Source organism: Pongo pygmaeus, chromosome 18 (assembly GCF_028885625.2).
Source record: "Pongo pygmaeus isolate AG05252 chromosome 18, NHGRI_mPonPyg2-v2.0_pri, whole genome shotgun sequence".
NCBI lineage: Eukaryota > Metazoa > Chordata > Mammalia > Primates > Hominidae > Pongo > Pongo pygmaeus.
This window is the reverse complement of record NC_072391.2, coordinates 53,063,516-53,081,313: the sequence shown is the minus strand read 5'-3', so window position 1 is coordinate 53,081,313 and position 17,798 is coordinate 53,063,516. Positions and strand designations below refer to the sequence as shown.

At 39.0% G+C, this 17,798-nt stretch overlaps 1 protein-coding gene across 1 annotated transcript in view; it reads left to right on the top strand.

Moving 5' to 3' along the window:
* The first annotated feature begins 503 nt into the window (after nt 1-503).
* CES5A (carboxylesterase 5A) overlaps nt 504-17,798 on the top strand; it is a 110,086-nt gene continuing 92,791 nt past the window's right edge. Inside the window, exons 1-2 of the mRNA XM_054452757.1 lie at nt 504-545; nt 6,591-6,708. Of these exons, the coding sequence (XP_054308732.1) occupies nt 504-545; nt 6,591-6,708 (160 nt within the window). The remainder of the gene's footprint in view (nt 546-6,590; nt 6,709-17,798) is intronic.

Here is a 17,798-nt window from a genome sequence, read left to right as displayed (position 1 = left end):
ACCGGTGTTGAGAAACTGGAAGCCAAATCACTGTTTTTTAAAAATCTGGATGTGTCCGCATTTGCTGCTCTTGAGGCTTCAGACACCCAGGCCCACCCAGATCTTCTGAGTTAGAATTTCCTTGGTGTGTGGTGGGGCTGGACATGAGTACGTTTAACAAGCTCCCAAGGTGATGCTGACATACCAAAGCTTCAGAACTGGAATCAATGGCCTCTGAGGTCTCTTTCAGCTCTGATTCTGAGGTCCTCCCAGTCAATGATTTCTTTCTTTCTCTCCACGCTGGAGCTGCCCGTTGGTGGTAAGCAGAGACGTCATCAGCTTGCAAGCTGAGCTTCAATGTCCCCTGAGAATGCAGCCAGCTGGCAACGGTAGAGGAAAGTGGTGAACTCATTTGACTTTTCTTTATCAGCTGTACCATGTACATGATGTGCAAGAGGACTGGGGCTCTGTGTCAAGGCCAGCTGGGATGCTGAGGTTTTCTGTTAGGACCAAGGGCGAGTCTGATGGCTGTTCTGATTTGCCCTCCTCCATGCCATGGCCTAAAGGTGAGTATTAGGCACAGGGTGCTACTGTCTGGACCCCACCCCCAGACCCACTGGAATGAGAAAGATGAGCCTTAGATTAGATGCAAATTTACCCACCCAACTTTGTCTTTCTGGGTCAGCCCCCACGGTAGGCTAGATGGATACCTTGACTGCCAGGAGAACACAGGGCTGGGCTAAGGAACTGAGAGGCAGGCTCAGAGCATGCTCCATGCTGAGCTCTGACTCTGCCCTGTCTTAGAGAGGCCATCCTGGTATCTCCTTTCCTCCATGCGGCATGTGGTGATTTAATGGCAGTGAAATTTATTGTGGGTAATGGAGTGTCAAGCTCCTTATTGCTAATGGATGATTTCAAATGTGGAGAAAGATTTATTAAATAAGTCAAGCATACGCCTCCAAGAGAATATTACTGTGAGTGAAAACAATTATATAGTTAAACAAGGAAGAAAGAAAATTTAAATGCATCTTTAAAGGTTTCTTTAAATCAGTTTAACTGTGTGATTTTTAAAAGATGGGGGGATTAGTTTCAGCAAATTACTTATCAAAAACATTTTTTTTTTGACTCAACAGGAAACCAACAGCCCTACTTGGCTTCGGTTTAAAGAAGTTACTTATTGGTGTTCGAAAAAGAAAGGAAAAAAAAAGTTAAGGAAGTGACTTTGGTAGCCTCTTGTGGTTCTCATGTTCTGATTTCTTTGGTGTATACTGAGCTCTCCCTGGGGCAGAAGGAAGGGGTCAGGGAAGCAGCAGCCAGAACTGTCATTCAGAGAGGAGGATCAGGGATGTCTAACTGGTGTTAGACAATGCATCAGAGCTTTAGAGTTGGAAGCAACTTTGGAGGACATTTGGACAATTTCCTTGTGCATGCGGAGAAGCTAAGGTCCAGAGAAGAAAAGGAACTTTTCCAAGAATCCACAGGTGGTAGATTGCAAAGCTAGAAGCCAGGCTTTGCCATTGCTCTCTCCATGCAATGGGAATAATATTTATCTCAGGGGTGTCTGGAGGAGACAAGAACCTAGGGAAAGTACTTTGGAAAGTATACATGCTTAGTCCCTGGAAGGGATTGTATGTAGAAGAGATTGGCTGCGAGCCTCCATGGTGGGTTCATTTTTGTGAGGGGCCTTCCCCCTATCCTTGGCCACTTCAGCAGTTCTGCAGCCAGGACTGTAGCTGGCTGAGGTTCCACACCTCTCTCCCGCACCAAGCTGAGGGGAGGCACAGGCAGCCACAAGCCTCTGACATTTTCCTTGAGATGGTGACAGCTGGTAAGACTTTTGACTAAAGGAATAAAGAGCAAGCAGGCAAAAAAAAGTTACTGTGTTAAAAGTGGTTTAAAAATGTTCTTCACCATCTGTTTGGCCAACCTGGTTTTTTGGGGCATGTGTAGGGGGAGAGACCTCTCCTCTCCCACTCCTGAGCTTCACCTCGGTCAGGACTGACTATGAGAAGCTTTAGCGTGTCTCCAGGCTTTGTTTTCCATGTTCCTCAAATTTTCTTTCTGCTCCCTTCCCTTTGCTTCCAATGCATGCAATGCATTCTTCTTCTGGAAAAGATATTTTCTTAATTGCTAATGAAATACTGAACCTGCAAAGCCTGGCACATTTGGATCAACAGGCAGGAGTTTGATTTCGGCCTTTGCTGTCTGAGCTTGGTTCTATTGGAATGGAAATAGAACCTAAAAAGCAGGTATTGAAAGACACATTTTGAACGTTCTCACTCACATGTGGGAGCTAAAAATTAAAACAATTGAACTCATGGAGATAGAGAGTAGAATGATGGTTACCAGAGGCTGGCTTGGGCAGTGGGGAGCAGGGGAAAAAGTGGGGATGATTAATGGGTGCAAAAATATAGTTAGATAGAATGAATTTGTGCTAGTATTTGATAGCACAACAGGCTGACTCTAGTCAACGATAATTTATTCTGTATTTAGAAATAACTAAAAGAGTGGAATTGGAATGTTTCTAACACAAATAACTGACAGATGCTTGAGATGATGGACACCCCAATTACCCCGATGTGATTATTACACATTGCGTGCCTACATCAAAACATTACATGTACCCCATAAATATATACATCTACTATGTCCCATAATAATTAAAAATTTTAAAATAAAATACCATTTGAAGCAAAATAATAAGAAAAACTAAAAAGCAAAACAAACAAAACCAGGTATTTAAGCTCTACTCCACCTAGAAACATCACAACCAGGTTTCCCTTCACAACCTAACTCTTTATACCACTTCTGCTGACATTTCTTATGAAATTTGTCTGAGGTATTTTTCAGGGTTTTTTTTCCTTTTGTGAATAGGGTCATAAAAATATATATTCTGCATAGTCATTGCTGTGGTACATTAAAATTATTAATTTTGTGTGTTGATTTTATTTCTAGTCAACTTGTTTAACTCACATTTGGTTCTTGTGGATTTTTCTGACAGATGGTTATACTGACTGCATATACTAACAGTTTTGTCTCTTTCTCTTCAGAGTTACATTTCTTATTTTCTTCTCTTGTCTTTATGTAAGCTTTCAGAGCAATATTGAAAAGTAATAGTGATTATAGACATCTTTACCTGGTTTCTGATTTTAAAAGGATTGTTTCCGATATTTTACCATAACTACGATGTACACTGTGGGTCTATGGTATAAAAACATTACAAGTTGAATTTGTTGTTTTAATCAGAAATTTTTGTTAAATTATATTAAATTTTAGCATCAGTTGACAGTATCTATTGAGATGATTTTACTCTAGTGAGGAACATCAATTGCTTTCTAATGTTGGACTATTCTTACGTTTCTTGCTCTTAATACCTTACTAGTTTTGACTTTCTAATACTTTAGATAGAATTTTTGCATCTTTGCTCATAAATAATTTTGGCTTGTTCCTTTCATCCATGTTTTCCTTGCCCACTTTTGGTATTTGGTTATGGTAGCCACTTGGAATGAGTTAGAGTAGTTTTTATCTTCTTCCATGCCCTGCATAGTATATCACATGGGATTATGGAGTTTTTGAGTGTTTGCTAGAACTTGACCATAAACTTTCTTACTTTGGTGCACTAAAGTAGTGGGGGTAGATCTTAAATTACTATTTTAATTTTTATATGATTATTGGTCTTCCATGATTTTCTTCTTGAACTAGTTTTTGTGATTTATTATTTATTGTTTATTGTGATTTATTGTTTCCCAGGAAATTATTCATTCATTTAGATTTTAAAATGTTTTGGTCTAAATTCTCTTTAATTTAAAATGTGCTTTGTATATTATGTCCCTATTATGTCTTAATGTTGTTTATTTTTGTGACCATTACTCACTCTATTCTCACACTTGGTCTTGCCACAGGCTGTTCTAATTGATTGATATTGTCAAAGAAACAGCTTTTAGTTTTATTGATCTATACTATTGATTTTTTGTGTGCTCTAGTTAATTAATTTTTGCATTTTATCTTTATTAATATCTTCCTCTAATTTCACTGAGCTTATTTTGTTTTTCTCTTTCTAACTTCTTGAATTAAAGAGCGTATTGACTTTGCTTTCACTTTTTTCCTCATTTCTAAGAACTTTATTTGAGACTATAAATTTTCATGAATTAGGTATATATCTCAGGTTTTTGATATATGGCCTTTCCTTGTTATTCATTTCTAAATAGTAATACTTTTTTCTTTGCTAACCTAAGAGTTATTTTTAAAGTATTTAGCATGCTCAGGTGCATAGAAGTATTTGGCCATTTTTTGTTATTAATTTCTAATTTTATTACATTTTGTCCCAGAAGGTAACCTGTCTGACTTCTTTCTAATGCTCAGGTGCATAGAATTATTTGGCCATTTTTTGTTATTAATTTCTAATTTTATTACATTTTGTCCCAGAAGGTAACCTGTCTGACTTCTTTCTAATGCAGTTTGTTGAGGTTTCCTTTGTGGCCTACTACGTAAGTAATTTTTTTTTAATGTTCCATGTGTGACTGAAAATAAGAAGTCTCCTTTTCTTAACATCTATGTCTATTAGATCACACTGTAAAATTTTAATATGTATGTTCTTCAGACTCTCTCTAACTGTCCCTGATCCACAGCTACTTGATCAGGTGATTTCTGAGAGGTGAATAACAAGGTCTCTTACCATGATTGTAGATTAACACTTTCTCTGTGTATATCCTTTAGTTTTTGCTTTCTGTATTGAAGCTAAGTTATTGGGTGCATAAAAGTTCATGGCTGAGATATCTTCTCTATTGATGTTATATTTTATCATCATGGATACTCCGTCCCCCTACTTTCTTTCATTGTTCTTTGCCTTGAGTTCTATTTTGTTTGATATTATTACAACTTGGCTTTCTTTTTCTTAGAATTCGCACAACATAGCTATTTCCATTATTTTATTTTTAACCTCTCTGTCTCATTTTGCTTTGGGTATATCTTACAAGCAGCATGTATCTGGGTGTTAGTTTCTAAATCTAAGATTTTCCATTTCAATAACTTTTCATTTCATTTTTTCTTCTATAATAGTTTGAAATTATTCATCTTATTTTTTATTGCTAATGCACAGATTGATGCATTGATGCATTTTAAGAGACATATTGGTATTTAGAGTCAATCACTTCCTAAATCCTCCCAGCAAAAAATATTAAAAACTTTTATATCTTTACTGCTTACTTTCTCCTATTACTTTCTTTCTTCCCCAGCCTCCAGAACTGTGAGGACATAAATTTCCATGTTTAAACTCCCCAGTCTGTGGTATTTTGCTATGGCAGCCAAAGTAGATTAATCTGTTTTGTTCATTGGAAGAATTTTCTCTTCTTCCTTGTAAATGTTTCCAAAAAAAGCTTAAGTGTGGGTCTTTTTTTTTTTTTTTTTTTTTTTTGAGATGGAGTCTTGCTGTCTCCCAGGCTGGAGTGTAGTGGCGCAATCCCGGCTCACTGCAAACTCTGCCTCCCGGGTTCATGCCATTCTCCTGCCTCAGCCTCCTGAGTAGCTGGGACTACAGGCGCCCGCCACCACGCCTGGCTAATTTTTTGTATTTTTAGTAGAGATGGGGTTTCACCGTGTTAGCCAGTGTGGTCTCGATCTCCTGTCCTCGTGATCCATCTGCCTCATCCTCCCAAAGTGCTGGGATTACAGGCATGAGCCACCCGTTCCCGGCCAAGTGTGGGTCTTTTTATTTAACTTACTCAGCAGTTGATAGATCCATTCAATCTAAAGACTTCTCTTTTTTTTCAATCTCAAGACTTCCATCTTTTTTTGGGTTTTTTTTTTCTTTGCCTCTTAATTATTTCTTCTCCTTCATTCCTCTTATTTCCAGTTTCTGGAATTCCTATTAAAGGGATTTTCATGCTGTTGGATTCATTCTCCATTTCTCTTTCCTTTTTTCTTAACTTCCATCTGTGTTTCCTTCTGTGTTCTGTTTCTGGGAAAGGTCCTTGGTTGAATCTTCCAGTTCAGTCATTTTCTCTTAGTTTTTATTTATTCTGATATTCAGCTCATATATTGATTTTTTAAAATTTCAGTACTCAAGTTTGTAATTTCCAAGATCTTCATCTGATAATTTTGTATGTGTGCTACATTCGCTTGCATGAGAATACTAATTAGACTTTTATAAAGTATTTTCTTATTGATTCTATTAATTCTTTCCATGGAGATTTAGTTCTTCAGTTTGTTAAATTTAGTTCTTCATGTCCAATTTAGTCTTCAGATGGTTAAATTTAGGACTTTTATTTCATGAGGTTGATTTTCTTCAGAACCCCAACCAATCATCCTGTCAATCATCTTTGTGTGCTCCTGCTGCCTTAGATGTTGGTGCTCCTCCATTTCTTGTAGCAGGTCTCTCCTTTGTGCTATTGGGATGTGGTTTCTTTCTTCAGTCTTCTCCATCTGCCTTTCCCCTTTCAGGCATTCCTAACTTTTTCATCCACTGTGGGTACCCCTTCTTTTTTCCTACACTGTTATGGATTTTTATTATTATATGTTGTTATATTCTTACTTATATGCTGTACTGGTTATATTATATTTTATTTATATTATTGTTATCATCAATGTTTATTATTATTATTATTTTTTTCCAGGAGTTTAGGATAAGAAGGGGAATGTGGAGATTGTGCCTGGTTCACTATTTTTATCTAGCCTCCTCAACTTTGTATGTATTGAGGATTGATGTCTTAAATTACAGTTCCAAAGATGAGGGTGAGTTGTTTGACTAGAATTTACCAGGGTTGGGTCTGCCCCTTGAGTCTGGCCAACAGCTGACTCACAGTCCATGGTTCCATTGGTGGCATACTTCCACCAGGAATTCCCTTTGTGTTTATTTTCATTGTCAAGATGTTCTTATCCTGCCTCACCTCTGGTTGGAAAGCTTGTGAACTCAGATGGATTTGCCATTTGCTGACCAGTCTTGAATTATTAGTGCAGGAGAAAAGATGGACATAAAGAAATCAGCCTGCTTCTTTGTGTCTGGCATGAGGGGATGTGGTGGGCATTGTGATGTGCCACCTAGATCTGTTTCTAGGCATGAAGGACATATTTCCCCAACTGCTGGCAGTGGTACAGCTTGCAGCTATCTCCCCTTTGGGGATTGCCTCAGATAAAAGAATGGTTTTGCCCCTGGTGGCCAGCAGCCCACTTTCTCAGCCTTCTGCCCCACCTCAGGCAGTTCTGAAGGATCACCTCATCTTCAGAACTCCCCATGCTTCTCTGGCACTGCATTGCAGCTCACCGTCTCCCTCTTCCCAGTCTGCCTCCTCCCCTTCATTACGCTGGCAGTGACCCCAAGATCAACACCCTAATAAACCTCATGCCTGCTAAACTTCATCTCAGGGTCTGCTTCCTGTGGATCCCAACCTATGATCAAGCATTTACTGAAAATTACTACATATATCAGAGCAAAGCACTATTGTGGCTATATTTGGCTACAGAAACCCTTAAATCTGCCCCGTGATTGGGGAAAGGAGCTGCATATGGCCAGCCAGAAAGTATGGGGAGGCAACGGCCCCTTACACATGTATTTTGATTTGCCCACCCAAATCCCCTCCTTCTGCAACTGTCCCCAACTCAGAAAATAGCAACTCCATCTATTCAGTCAGTCAAGACAAAACTCTTGGAGTCATTTCTGACCTCAAACTCTAACACCACATTAATCTAATTCATCAAGGAATCTGCTCAGCTTTACCATCCAAATTGATCCTAAATTTGACCCTTTCTCACCACCTGGAATGCCAACCCCTAGGTCCCAGCCACCATCACCATCCCTAGCTTGGATTACAGCAATTGCCACTGTGAAAGGAAAATAAAATCTTGGGACCCTCAACTCAGCATTTCAAGGGAAAAGTTAAGCTTGGAAACCAAGTCATGCAAAAAACTTGCCTTTCCTTTTGTTCCTAAATAGATAGCTACAAGATAGAAGGCGACAAATCTCCCCAGGGGGCCTCCCTCACCCTGACAATGTAAATTAACAGCTTATCTTTATGGTACAGGACAAGAGGAGACTAGAAATTGTACCCCCTTTCCACCCCCTACCCCAAGATGAATTTATATTCGACTTCTTCCTGTACTGTGTTTACTTTATCTTATGTAAAGTACAGATTAACTGAGCACGAGACGGATGCATAATTGACTGTTCCTCTGCCCCCTCCTTTTCACATGCAACATGTGGATTCAGTGAGTGCTAATCAAAGCCTCAGAAAAATGTGACCATATCCTCCCTCTTTTTTTTCCCTCCTTTCCTGGCCTGCCCGTCTTTTCCCTGTTGAATATTGAAGCCCTTAAAATCATCCTTGGAAAAAGTATGAGCCACAGATCCTACTGTGGCTTGTGTCTCTTTATCCCAGGCACGTCCTCAACCTGGGCAAAATCAATCTCTAAATTGATCGACATCACTTTTCCTTTTTCTTTTTTTTTTTTGGTTTATACCGCCTAATCAGGCTCTCAGGTTCCAAACTCTTAGACCCTGCAATCTATTCTCAACACAGCAGTCAAAAGGATCTTTTAAAACCAAAGTCCATTCATGTGTCTCCTTGGCTCAGCGCTCTCCAATATTTTCCATCTCATTTTAATCAAAACTCCCAGCCCTTCCATGGCCCCCAAGGCTCTTTATGACCTGGCCCTCCCCTGCTGTCCTGCTGACCTTTCCTACCACTGCGTCCCCCTTGCTCACTCCGGTCCATGCCAAGCTTGTTCCTGACCTACTTGAAGTTCTCCCTGCTGAAAATGCCCAGATATCTTCATGGCTCCTCACCTCACTTCCTTCAACTTCCATTTCAAATGGCCTCTTATCTGAGACCTTCCTTCACTACCCAATCAATGAGACTAACCTCCTTTCCCTACAACCCCAATTTTGGCACTAACCATCTCCCTCACCATGTTTATTTTTTCTCATAACACTTAACACCACGCAATGGATTTCCTTGTTTATTTAGTCTATTCCTCCCCCAAGCAGAATGGAAGCTTTATGAGAAGTGTTTTGTTCACTTTATTCCTAACATCCAGAACAGTGCTTAGCACAGAGTGAGTGCTAAATAAATGTTTGTCAATAAATGAAATTTTAATTCCCTGGACTGTTTAGGAGCGTCTCAGATGGGAAAATTGCCTAAGGACAGATAATATTCTTCGTTCTGCTTCTTACTTGCCTAATGACCTTCCATAAGCCCCTTTTCCTATCAGGCTTTCAGCAAGCTGAGGGGTGGGACAAGATGATCACTCAGTGTCTCTTCTCCATCTGATCTTTTGCTGAAATTGTGATTTGTTTGATGCAAACAACCTGGTGTGACATTACTGCAACTGTTTTTCTATTGCTTAAGTGAATTCTAAATGAAGCCCAGCTCTAACTTCCCCGGGATCCCTCCCAGGTGTCATCCCACCTGCAGGGAGTGGTCCCAAATACTTGGCTCTCTTTCCATTTTAACCTCTCCATGCCCCTCCTGTGTTCTGTGACTTGCTTTGGCCTCACATTGGGCAGATTGTATGTCATTGCCCTTTGCTCTGGTCGATGGGATGTGAGCAGATGTGAAGTCAGCAGCAGCTTGAAATAGACTTGAGGGGTGAGCTTGTCCTCTTGGACTTCTTCCATCACAATAAGAGAAACATGTCTTGGCTAACCCGGTGGTCCAAGAAGAACTGAGGGATGCCTGGAGTACCTGGATCAAACTGAAGGCCAGAGCGAAACTCAGCTGAGCCCAGGTGAGATCAGCAGAGCTGCCCCAGTTAACCCACATATGTATGAGTGAGAATAACTGAATGCTGTAAGCACTGAGTACTGGGGTGCTTTGTTATGTGGCATTCTTATGGCAATAGCTGACTGATACACCAGTCTTCCAAAACTCAACCCAAGGTACACACTCTTCCAGAAAACATTCCCTAAGCCCAAGGGCATGGCCTAACAGTGAGAATTTCAGGTCTGTTTCAGGTTAGTGAGGTCAACTGCTCGTAGGAACTGAGAGACTGCAACAGAAAGAAGGAAAAATGGGCAGCCAATATTGCTCAGTTGTGCCATTTGATGACTCTGCAAACAGGAAGAACAAGGATCGACAGGATTTATAGTACAAGCTGATAGAATGGAGCTGGGGTTGGCTTTGTGCCTTGCGGCTTCTTTCCCATTTTTTTTTCACAAGGCTCCCCACCAGGACACAGGAGCTGGTAACCCTGCCCTTGGCCTGAAATGTGGTTTGACCTACAGCTTCTGGGTATATCAGACTGGGGCAGCAGGGCACTGTTATTCTGACAGTGAACATTACACCTTCCAAATGGACATTGCAGAAATTTAGAATTGAGTCTTGTCAACACATCCTGGTTTGCATATTAGGAGAGTCAAGGGAGAAGTTACTTTATCTTCTTTCTAACCCGATGAAAAGATTTTTAAGGAGACTTTACTGCAATCATGTTTCTATTGCTTAAGTGAATTCCGAATGCTACTGTAAATTCCATTCATTATTTAAATAGCTTTAGCTCCCTTAAGAGCCTAAGTGCCTTACAGGAAGGAAGGAGCTATCAAATCCATGCAGGGTGGGGAATTGCTCAGGAGGGTCAAATCCTGGGGCATAGGGAGAGGGACTGTAGTGTTCATGATGGGTCCGTAGGGAGGCAGATCAAGAGCCCGACTGAGTGATAGTAGGAGCTGGGAGAATTGCTAAGATCATCTGGGCCTAGGATGCTTTCCTATCTTTCCTGGTCCTAAGAGTTTTCTGAATCACTTGTTAAAAATAGATCTGCAGACCCTTCCCCTGGAGATTCTATTTTGGCAGACCTGACGTGGAGTCCAAAATTCCATACTTTCAAGAAAGACCCCAGGTGATTTTGACAACTAGACGTGTGGAAAATACTGATCTATCAAGCTGCCTTGTTTATAGGTGAATAAATTGAGTCCCAAGGAGGGGTTAGTGCTAGAGGTTAGTGTTAGTCCCCAGTTAGTGCTAGAGCTAAATCCAGAACAGGATCACTGAGACCCAAATGGCAGATTTAGGATGCCCGATTTGCATCTGTGCTGCTGGGACTGGCAGTGTAGTCTGCAGGTCTGCTGGTCCCTTGGTACATTTGTTTAGCTGCTCACTTTCTGTAAGAACAGCTGAAGGCAGTGCTCCTGGAGTCAGACAGACCAGGTTCAAATTCTAACTTTGCTTCTGATTCACTGAACAACCTTGTGCAAATTGCTTAACTTTTCCAAGCCATTAATATGGGCATTAAATCAGATAATGTACCTACCCCTAATAGGTGCTCAATAAATGACTATTGCTTATGAAGTGCTAGACCCCATTCCAAGCCAAAGAACTGGCCAGTATGAGCTCATTTAACAAATAAAACAAACCTATTATTAACCCCATTTTAAAATGAAGAAAGTTGAAGAAGAGAAAACTTGAGTGACTGGTTCAAATCACGCATATAGCAAGTGAGAAGCAGAGGCGGATTTGAACTCACGTAGTTTGTAGCTCCCCTTCTTTCCCTTGAGCATAGGGTCTGGATCCCACTTACCCCAGCATGGGCCCTGGTGCAGGCCTTTGCACACAAGTAGATATCAATAAGTGCCTGACGAATGAGATTGAGATTTAAAGGCAGGACGAGAAATTCACTTCAAGTATGGCTGAGGGTGGGGTATTAGCATGGGGTATCTGGAGAGGGCAGTAGGAGGCCCTAAGTAGAGAAGCTGTACCCAGGGAAGATGGGGCAGAGCCTGCAGGACCAATCCCTGGGAGTTAAAGACTGTTTTCAGGCCGAACAGTTAGAATTGAAATGCGCAAGAGCCTGGAAGTTTTTTGCATTGTCGCCTGCAATAAGGAAAAATCCAGACTGAACTGGCTGCTTGGATCAGAAGTGATGTAACGGGCTGGCTTTGGCCTAGTTTTCCTAAAGCAGGCGGCCCCCTGGCTCTCCCACACCCTTTTTTCCAGAATTGGCAAGTGACAGCTACCGCCATCTAGTGGTCTGAGTGGCACTGCACAGGGATGGGGAAAAAAGGTTGGTCTGCACCGCAGGGACTAGAAGATGCCCCTGGCTTCCCTCTCCCAAAAAATGAGAGACCCCAATGGTGGTAGAGAGTTTATTCTGTTCAAGGCATGTTCTTACCTTTTACTTCATTAGATCTTCTCAACAATCCAGGAGGTCATCAGGCGCCATTAACTCCATTTTATGGGTGAGGCAACAAGTCCCTGGAGTAGAGGGGTCTTGCTCAGAGTCGTACTGTCAGCTATTGATGGAACCAGGACTGGGACCCAAGTCTTCACAATACAATTTCTTAGCCCATAAGTAATACAGAGAGGTTGTCAGATCCCTTGAAGTCTCCTTGGACAGGAAATGAAAGACGATTTATCCTGGAGGTCTTGGTCACTTCTCTGCATGGAGGTGAGTCCCCTTCACCTCAATGACTTGCGATTTTTCCCTGGAAAGAGAATCCTCAGGTGGGATACCTGGGCTGATAATACTCACATGGGAGGTTTCAGAAGAAGATGAATACTGCCCCTTCAGCTCTAGACTCTCTTACTGGATACTCAGTTAAAGCTTATCTGGTCCAGGCCCCTTGTATGAAAGATGGGGAAACTGAGTCTCAGAGACGGAGAATGACTTAGGCTGACATCACAGTGTGGTTAAAGCCCTTCCTCTCCAGCCTGTCTTTCTGTTCTATGTACTCTGGTATAATAGCTGGTGCCTGGAGCCTGCACTGTTTCAAACAGATATAACTGTTTTTGGCCCAGAGTGAAAATTGGACTCTAATGTCTCCCAAATTATACCACAAAGCTATGCAAAGGAAAAGAGAAGCCCCTGGATATGTATGTTTGTTTTAGCATCTGTAACATCAGTAATCCACAAACTTTTCAATGAAATCTTAGGCAGAATTTGAATATGCAAAAGAGATTAATGTGGTGAGAAATGAGGAAGCTGACATTTACTGTGCCCCTGGGGATCTCTGTAATGCCTGAGAGAAATGGAGAAGAAGTTGAAAAACAAGGCATTGCATAAGGAGCACTGGCTGTGGAGTCCTAACACCTGGGCTTTAGTCCCTGCTCTGGCAAGAGCTTGCTCTGTGTGTGACCTTGGGAGTTGCTCCCTCATTCTGATCTCTCGAAGTTTACTCATTCATACAATAATCCTGATCTTCCTACTGCCTAGGGCTGATGAGAAGATTATATGGAGGGAATAGAGGAATGGGTGTGAAAATGGTTTGTAGAAAGTAAAGTGCTACATTTATAAATGGTTTCTTTTTTTAACTAAATTGAGGTAAAATTTATATACAATAGAAATGCGCAACTCTAAAATGTTCAATTTCATGAGTTTGGAAAATTGTAATCAGCTGTGAAACCATTATCCAAAACAAGCTACAAAGTATTTACATCCCTCCAGGAAGTTCTCTTGGACTCATTTGTAGCCAACCTTCCGAGCCCGCAGGCAACCACTGTTCTGATTCCTATCACCTTAGCTTAGTTTTGTGTGTTCTAGAACTTGACATGGACAAAATCGCCCAGTATGTGCTATTATGTGCCTGGCTTCCTTTGCCCACTGCAATGTTTTTGAGATTCATCCAGGTTGTTTTTTCCTTTACTGCTGCGGAATAGTATTTTGTTGTATGGACATACCACCATTTGTTTATCTATTTTACTATTGAAAACAGTTGAGTTATTTCCAATTTTGGATATTATGATTAAGACTGCAATGAGCATCCTCTTCCACGTTTTAAGTGCACATATGAACCCATTTCTGTTGAAATAGGAGTGGAATGTTGAAGCATACAATAGATACATGAGTAACTTTAGTAGAAGCTGCTGAACAGATATCCAAATGGTTTTACCATTTTACATTCCCAACAGTGACACACAAGAGTTGCAGATGGTTCATAGGTTCCACATTTTGTATTGTTAAAATAGCCATTCTGGTGAGCATAAAATGGTGTCTCACTGTAGTTAAAATTTGCATTGATGTTAAATACCATTTCTTATTAGCTATATGTGTATCTTCCCCTGTGAAGTATCTTTTAAGTTATTTGCCCAGTTTAAAAAAGGTAGCTTGCCATTTTATTGTTGATTTGTAGGAATTCTTTACGTGTTATACACAAGTCATTTGTCAGATATAAATGTGGCAAAAACCTCTCCTCTATTTGTTTTTTTACTATTCATTTTCTTAATGATGTCTTTTCATAAGCAAGGATTTTAAAATTTAAGTTCAAGTTACCTATTGTTTTCATTATGCTTCGTGATTTTAATGTCCCAAGAAATCTTTGTCTAATCTGAGAATGCAAAAGCATTCTTTTGTGTTTTATTCTAGAAGCTTTATGGTTTTCACTTTTATGCTTAGGTCTATGATCTGTCTTAATTTATGTTTGTGTATGGAATGAAGATAAAGTTGAAGTTCATTCATTTCCATATGGATTGTTTCAGCGGTTCTGTTAAAAACATTTTCTTTTCACCAGTGAACTGACTCAACACCTTAGAAGTTTATTTTTCAATTAAAAGGTCTAAAAAGAAATTTTATTTTAAAAGTATAAGATAGTACCATTGACCTTTGGAAGGATGTACTGTTCTATGACTTTTAACTCAGGTATAGGTTTGTGCAGCCACTGCCACAATCAGAATATAGAACGATTTGATCACCCCAAGAAACTCTCTCATACTATCTATGTGCCTGTCCTTTTGCTGACACCACACTATCTGGACTACCGAAGCTTTATAGGAAATCATACAGTCAGGTAGTGTAAGTGCTCCAACTTTGTAATTCTTTTTTCAAAATTGTTTTGGCTATTCTAGTTCTTTCCCATGTTCATATAAATTTGAAAGTCCACTTGTCAATATTTAAAAAAAAATCCTCCTGGGATTTTTATTGGAATTGTGTTAAATATGTAGATCATTTTGGGAAGAACTGACATTGTAACTCTGCTGAGTTTTGCAATCCATGAACATGGTGTATCTCTCCATTTATTGAGGTCTTCTTTAACCTCTTTCATAAGCATTTTTTATAGTTTTCAGCATACAGATCTTACATATGTATTTCATTTTTTGGAGGGGTATTGTGAATGGCATTGTTTTAAAATTTTGTTTTCCAATTATACATTGCTAATATATAGCAATATGATTGATTTTGTGTGTTGCCTTGCAATCTTGCTAAACTCGGGTATTAGTTTTAGAAGCTTTTATAGATTCCTTGGGATTTTCTGTATAGAACACTATGTCATCTACAAATTGAAGGTTTTATTTCTTCTTTTCTAGTCTGTATGCCTTTTGATTCTTTTCTCTGCTTATTACAAATAGCTAGGACTTCCTATACAATATTAAAAAGGAGCAGTGAGAATTCATCCATGCCTTTCTCCCAATCTGATAAGGAAAACATTCATAATTTGCCATGAAGTAGAATGTTAGCTGTAGGCTTTTTACGTTTGTTCTTTATCAAATTGAGGATGTTTTCTTCTATTTCAAGTTTATGGAGAGGTTTTTTTTTTTTTTATCATGAATTGTTGCACTTTGTCAAATGCATTTTCTGGGTTATGTATGATGATGTATTTTGCCTTTTAAAATTTTAATATAGTAGATTACATTGATTGATTTTTAAATATTGAATCAGCCTTATATTCCTGCTATAAATTCCACTTGGTTGTATATGTGTTTTTTAAATTTGGTTGCTATTATTTTGCTGAGAAATTTTGCTTCCATATTTATGAAGGATATTAGTCTGCAGTTTTCTATTTGTCACTATTTTTGTATGTTTTTGGTATACTGGCTTCATGAAATGAGTGGGTATATGTTTCCTTCACTTCTATTTTCTGAAAGAAATTGTGTAGAATTATTTTTTTCTTCTTTAAATATTTTGTAGAATTTCTAGTAAAGGTATCAGGCCTGGAAATGACTTTTTTGAAAGGTTTTAAAAGATAGATTCAATTTTTAAAATAAGTATAGGACTGTTTAGGTTATTCATTTCATCTTGGATGAGTTTTGTTTTTTGTGGTTTTCCAAGAATTGTTCAATTTTATCTAAGTTTTTGAATTTGTATGTATTATGTTTGTAGTATTTCCTTATTATTTTTAATGGCCACAGGACCTGTAGTGATATCTTCTCTTTCATTCCTGATATTAATCATTTGTATCTTATCTCTTCTTTCTCTGTCAGTCTTGCTAGACACATTTTGATTTTTCCAATTATTGGAAAAACACCTTTGACTCGATTAACTTTCTTCATAGCCTTTCGGGTTCAATTTCATTGATTCTGCATTACTTTTACTGCTTTCTTTCTCCTGGTTACTTTGGTTTTGTTTTACTCTTCTTTTTCTAGTTTCTTGTGGTGGAAGCCTAGATGGCTGATTTGAGATCTTTATTTTTTCTTTTTTTCAGTTTTGTTTTTCTTTCTTTTTTAACCAATACTATAAATTTTCATCTAAGCACTATTTTAAAGGCACTTCACAAATTTTGATAGGCTGTATTTTTATTTTCATTCAGTTCAAATATTTTCTCATATTTCTTGGGACTTCTTTTTTGACCTATGAATTATTTAGAAGTGTATTGTTTAATATGTTAGCATTTACATATTTTCCTCATGTTTTTCTCTTACTGATTTCCAGTTTAATTCCATTATAGTTTGAGAACATACTTTGTATATAATTTCCATTATTTTAAATTGGTTAAAGCTTGTTTTATGATCCAGGATCATGGTCTATCTTGGTGAATATTTAATATGCACTTGAAAAAAACTGAATGTTGCTTTTGTTGGATGAGGGTATTCCATAAATGTCAGTAAGGTCTTATTTGTTGATGGTGTTTTTCAGTTCATTCCTATCTCAGAGTAGGAGTTCCCTTTCCTACTTCTTGACCCAGAACTATAGAGTGTCTCCTAGAGCTCTCTATTCATGTTAATGACCACATCAGAGTATCAGGGGGCCATGTCATGTTCTGGTCCTAGAATAACAGAGGGAAAAAAAAATTCATAACTTCAATAGTACTTTGAGTTCTGGTCTTACTTCCCTATCTACCTGTTAGTATTTACCATACAGAGTCCTCAGAATGGTGCACATATTTAGTCCAGGTTTTAAAGTTGATTTTTCTTTGGGGAACTACCCCTTTGTACTCTTAGTTCATGAGATGTGAGTGGGGTGGACCTCAACCCTACTTCCATGTGCTCTGATCTGATCAGTTAACGTATTCTATCCCAAAGCTGCAATGATTGGTTGAGGACTGAGCATGTGATTCAAATTGTACAAAGGTCATCTCTGATACTTTTGTGGGAACTAGTAGGAAACAGAATTTCTCTTCACTGGGGTTATTTACCTATGGGGATGAAATCTTGTCACAGCTTGAGAAGAGTTTGCTTGAGAGTAAAAGGGCATATTGAGGAAATTGAGCTAGAAAAGAGAAAGACAAACTCCCAATGAGCTTGCTTAAGTGCATAGATCCAGCCATTCCTGAAGCTAGTAATCATCTCCCACATTCTAGACTTTTCAGGTACATGAACAAAACAAAACAAAACAAATTAGCAACAACCCCCCACCCCACTTCCTCTGCATTAGCCAGTATCAGTTGGTGTTTCTGCCACTTAATATTAAAAGAGTCTTAATATATACATATATATATATATCTCTCTACATATATATATATATATCTCTACATATATATGTATATCTACATATATATATATCTACGTGTATATATATATATATATATATATATATATTTTTTTTTTTTTTTTTTTTGAGACGGAGTCTCTCTCTGTCCCTCAGGCTGGAGTGCAGTGGCGTGGTCTCAGCTCACTGCAAGTTCTGCCTCCCGGGTTCACACCATTCTCTTGCCTCATCCTCCCGAGTAGCTGGGACTATAGGTGCCC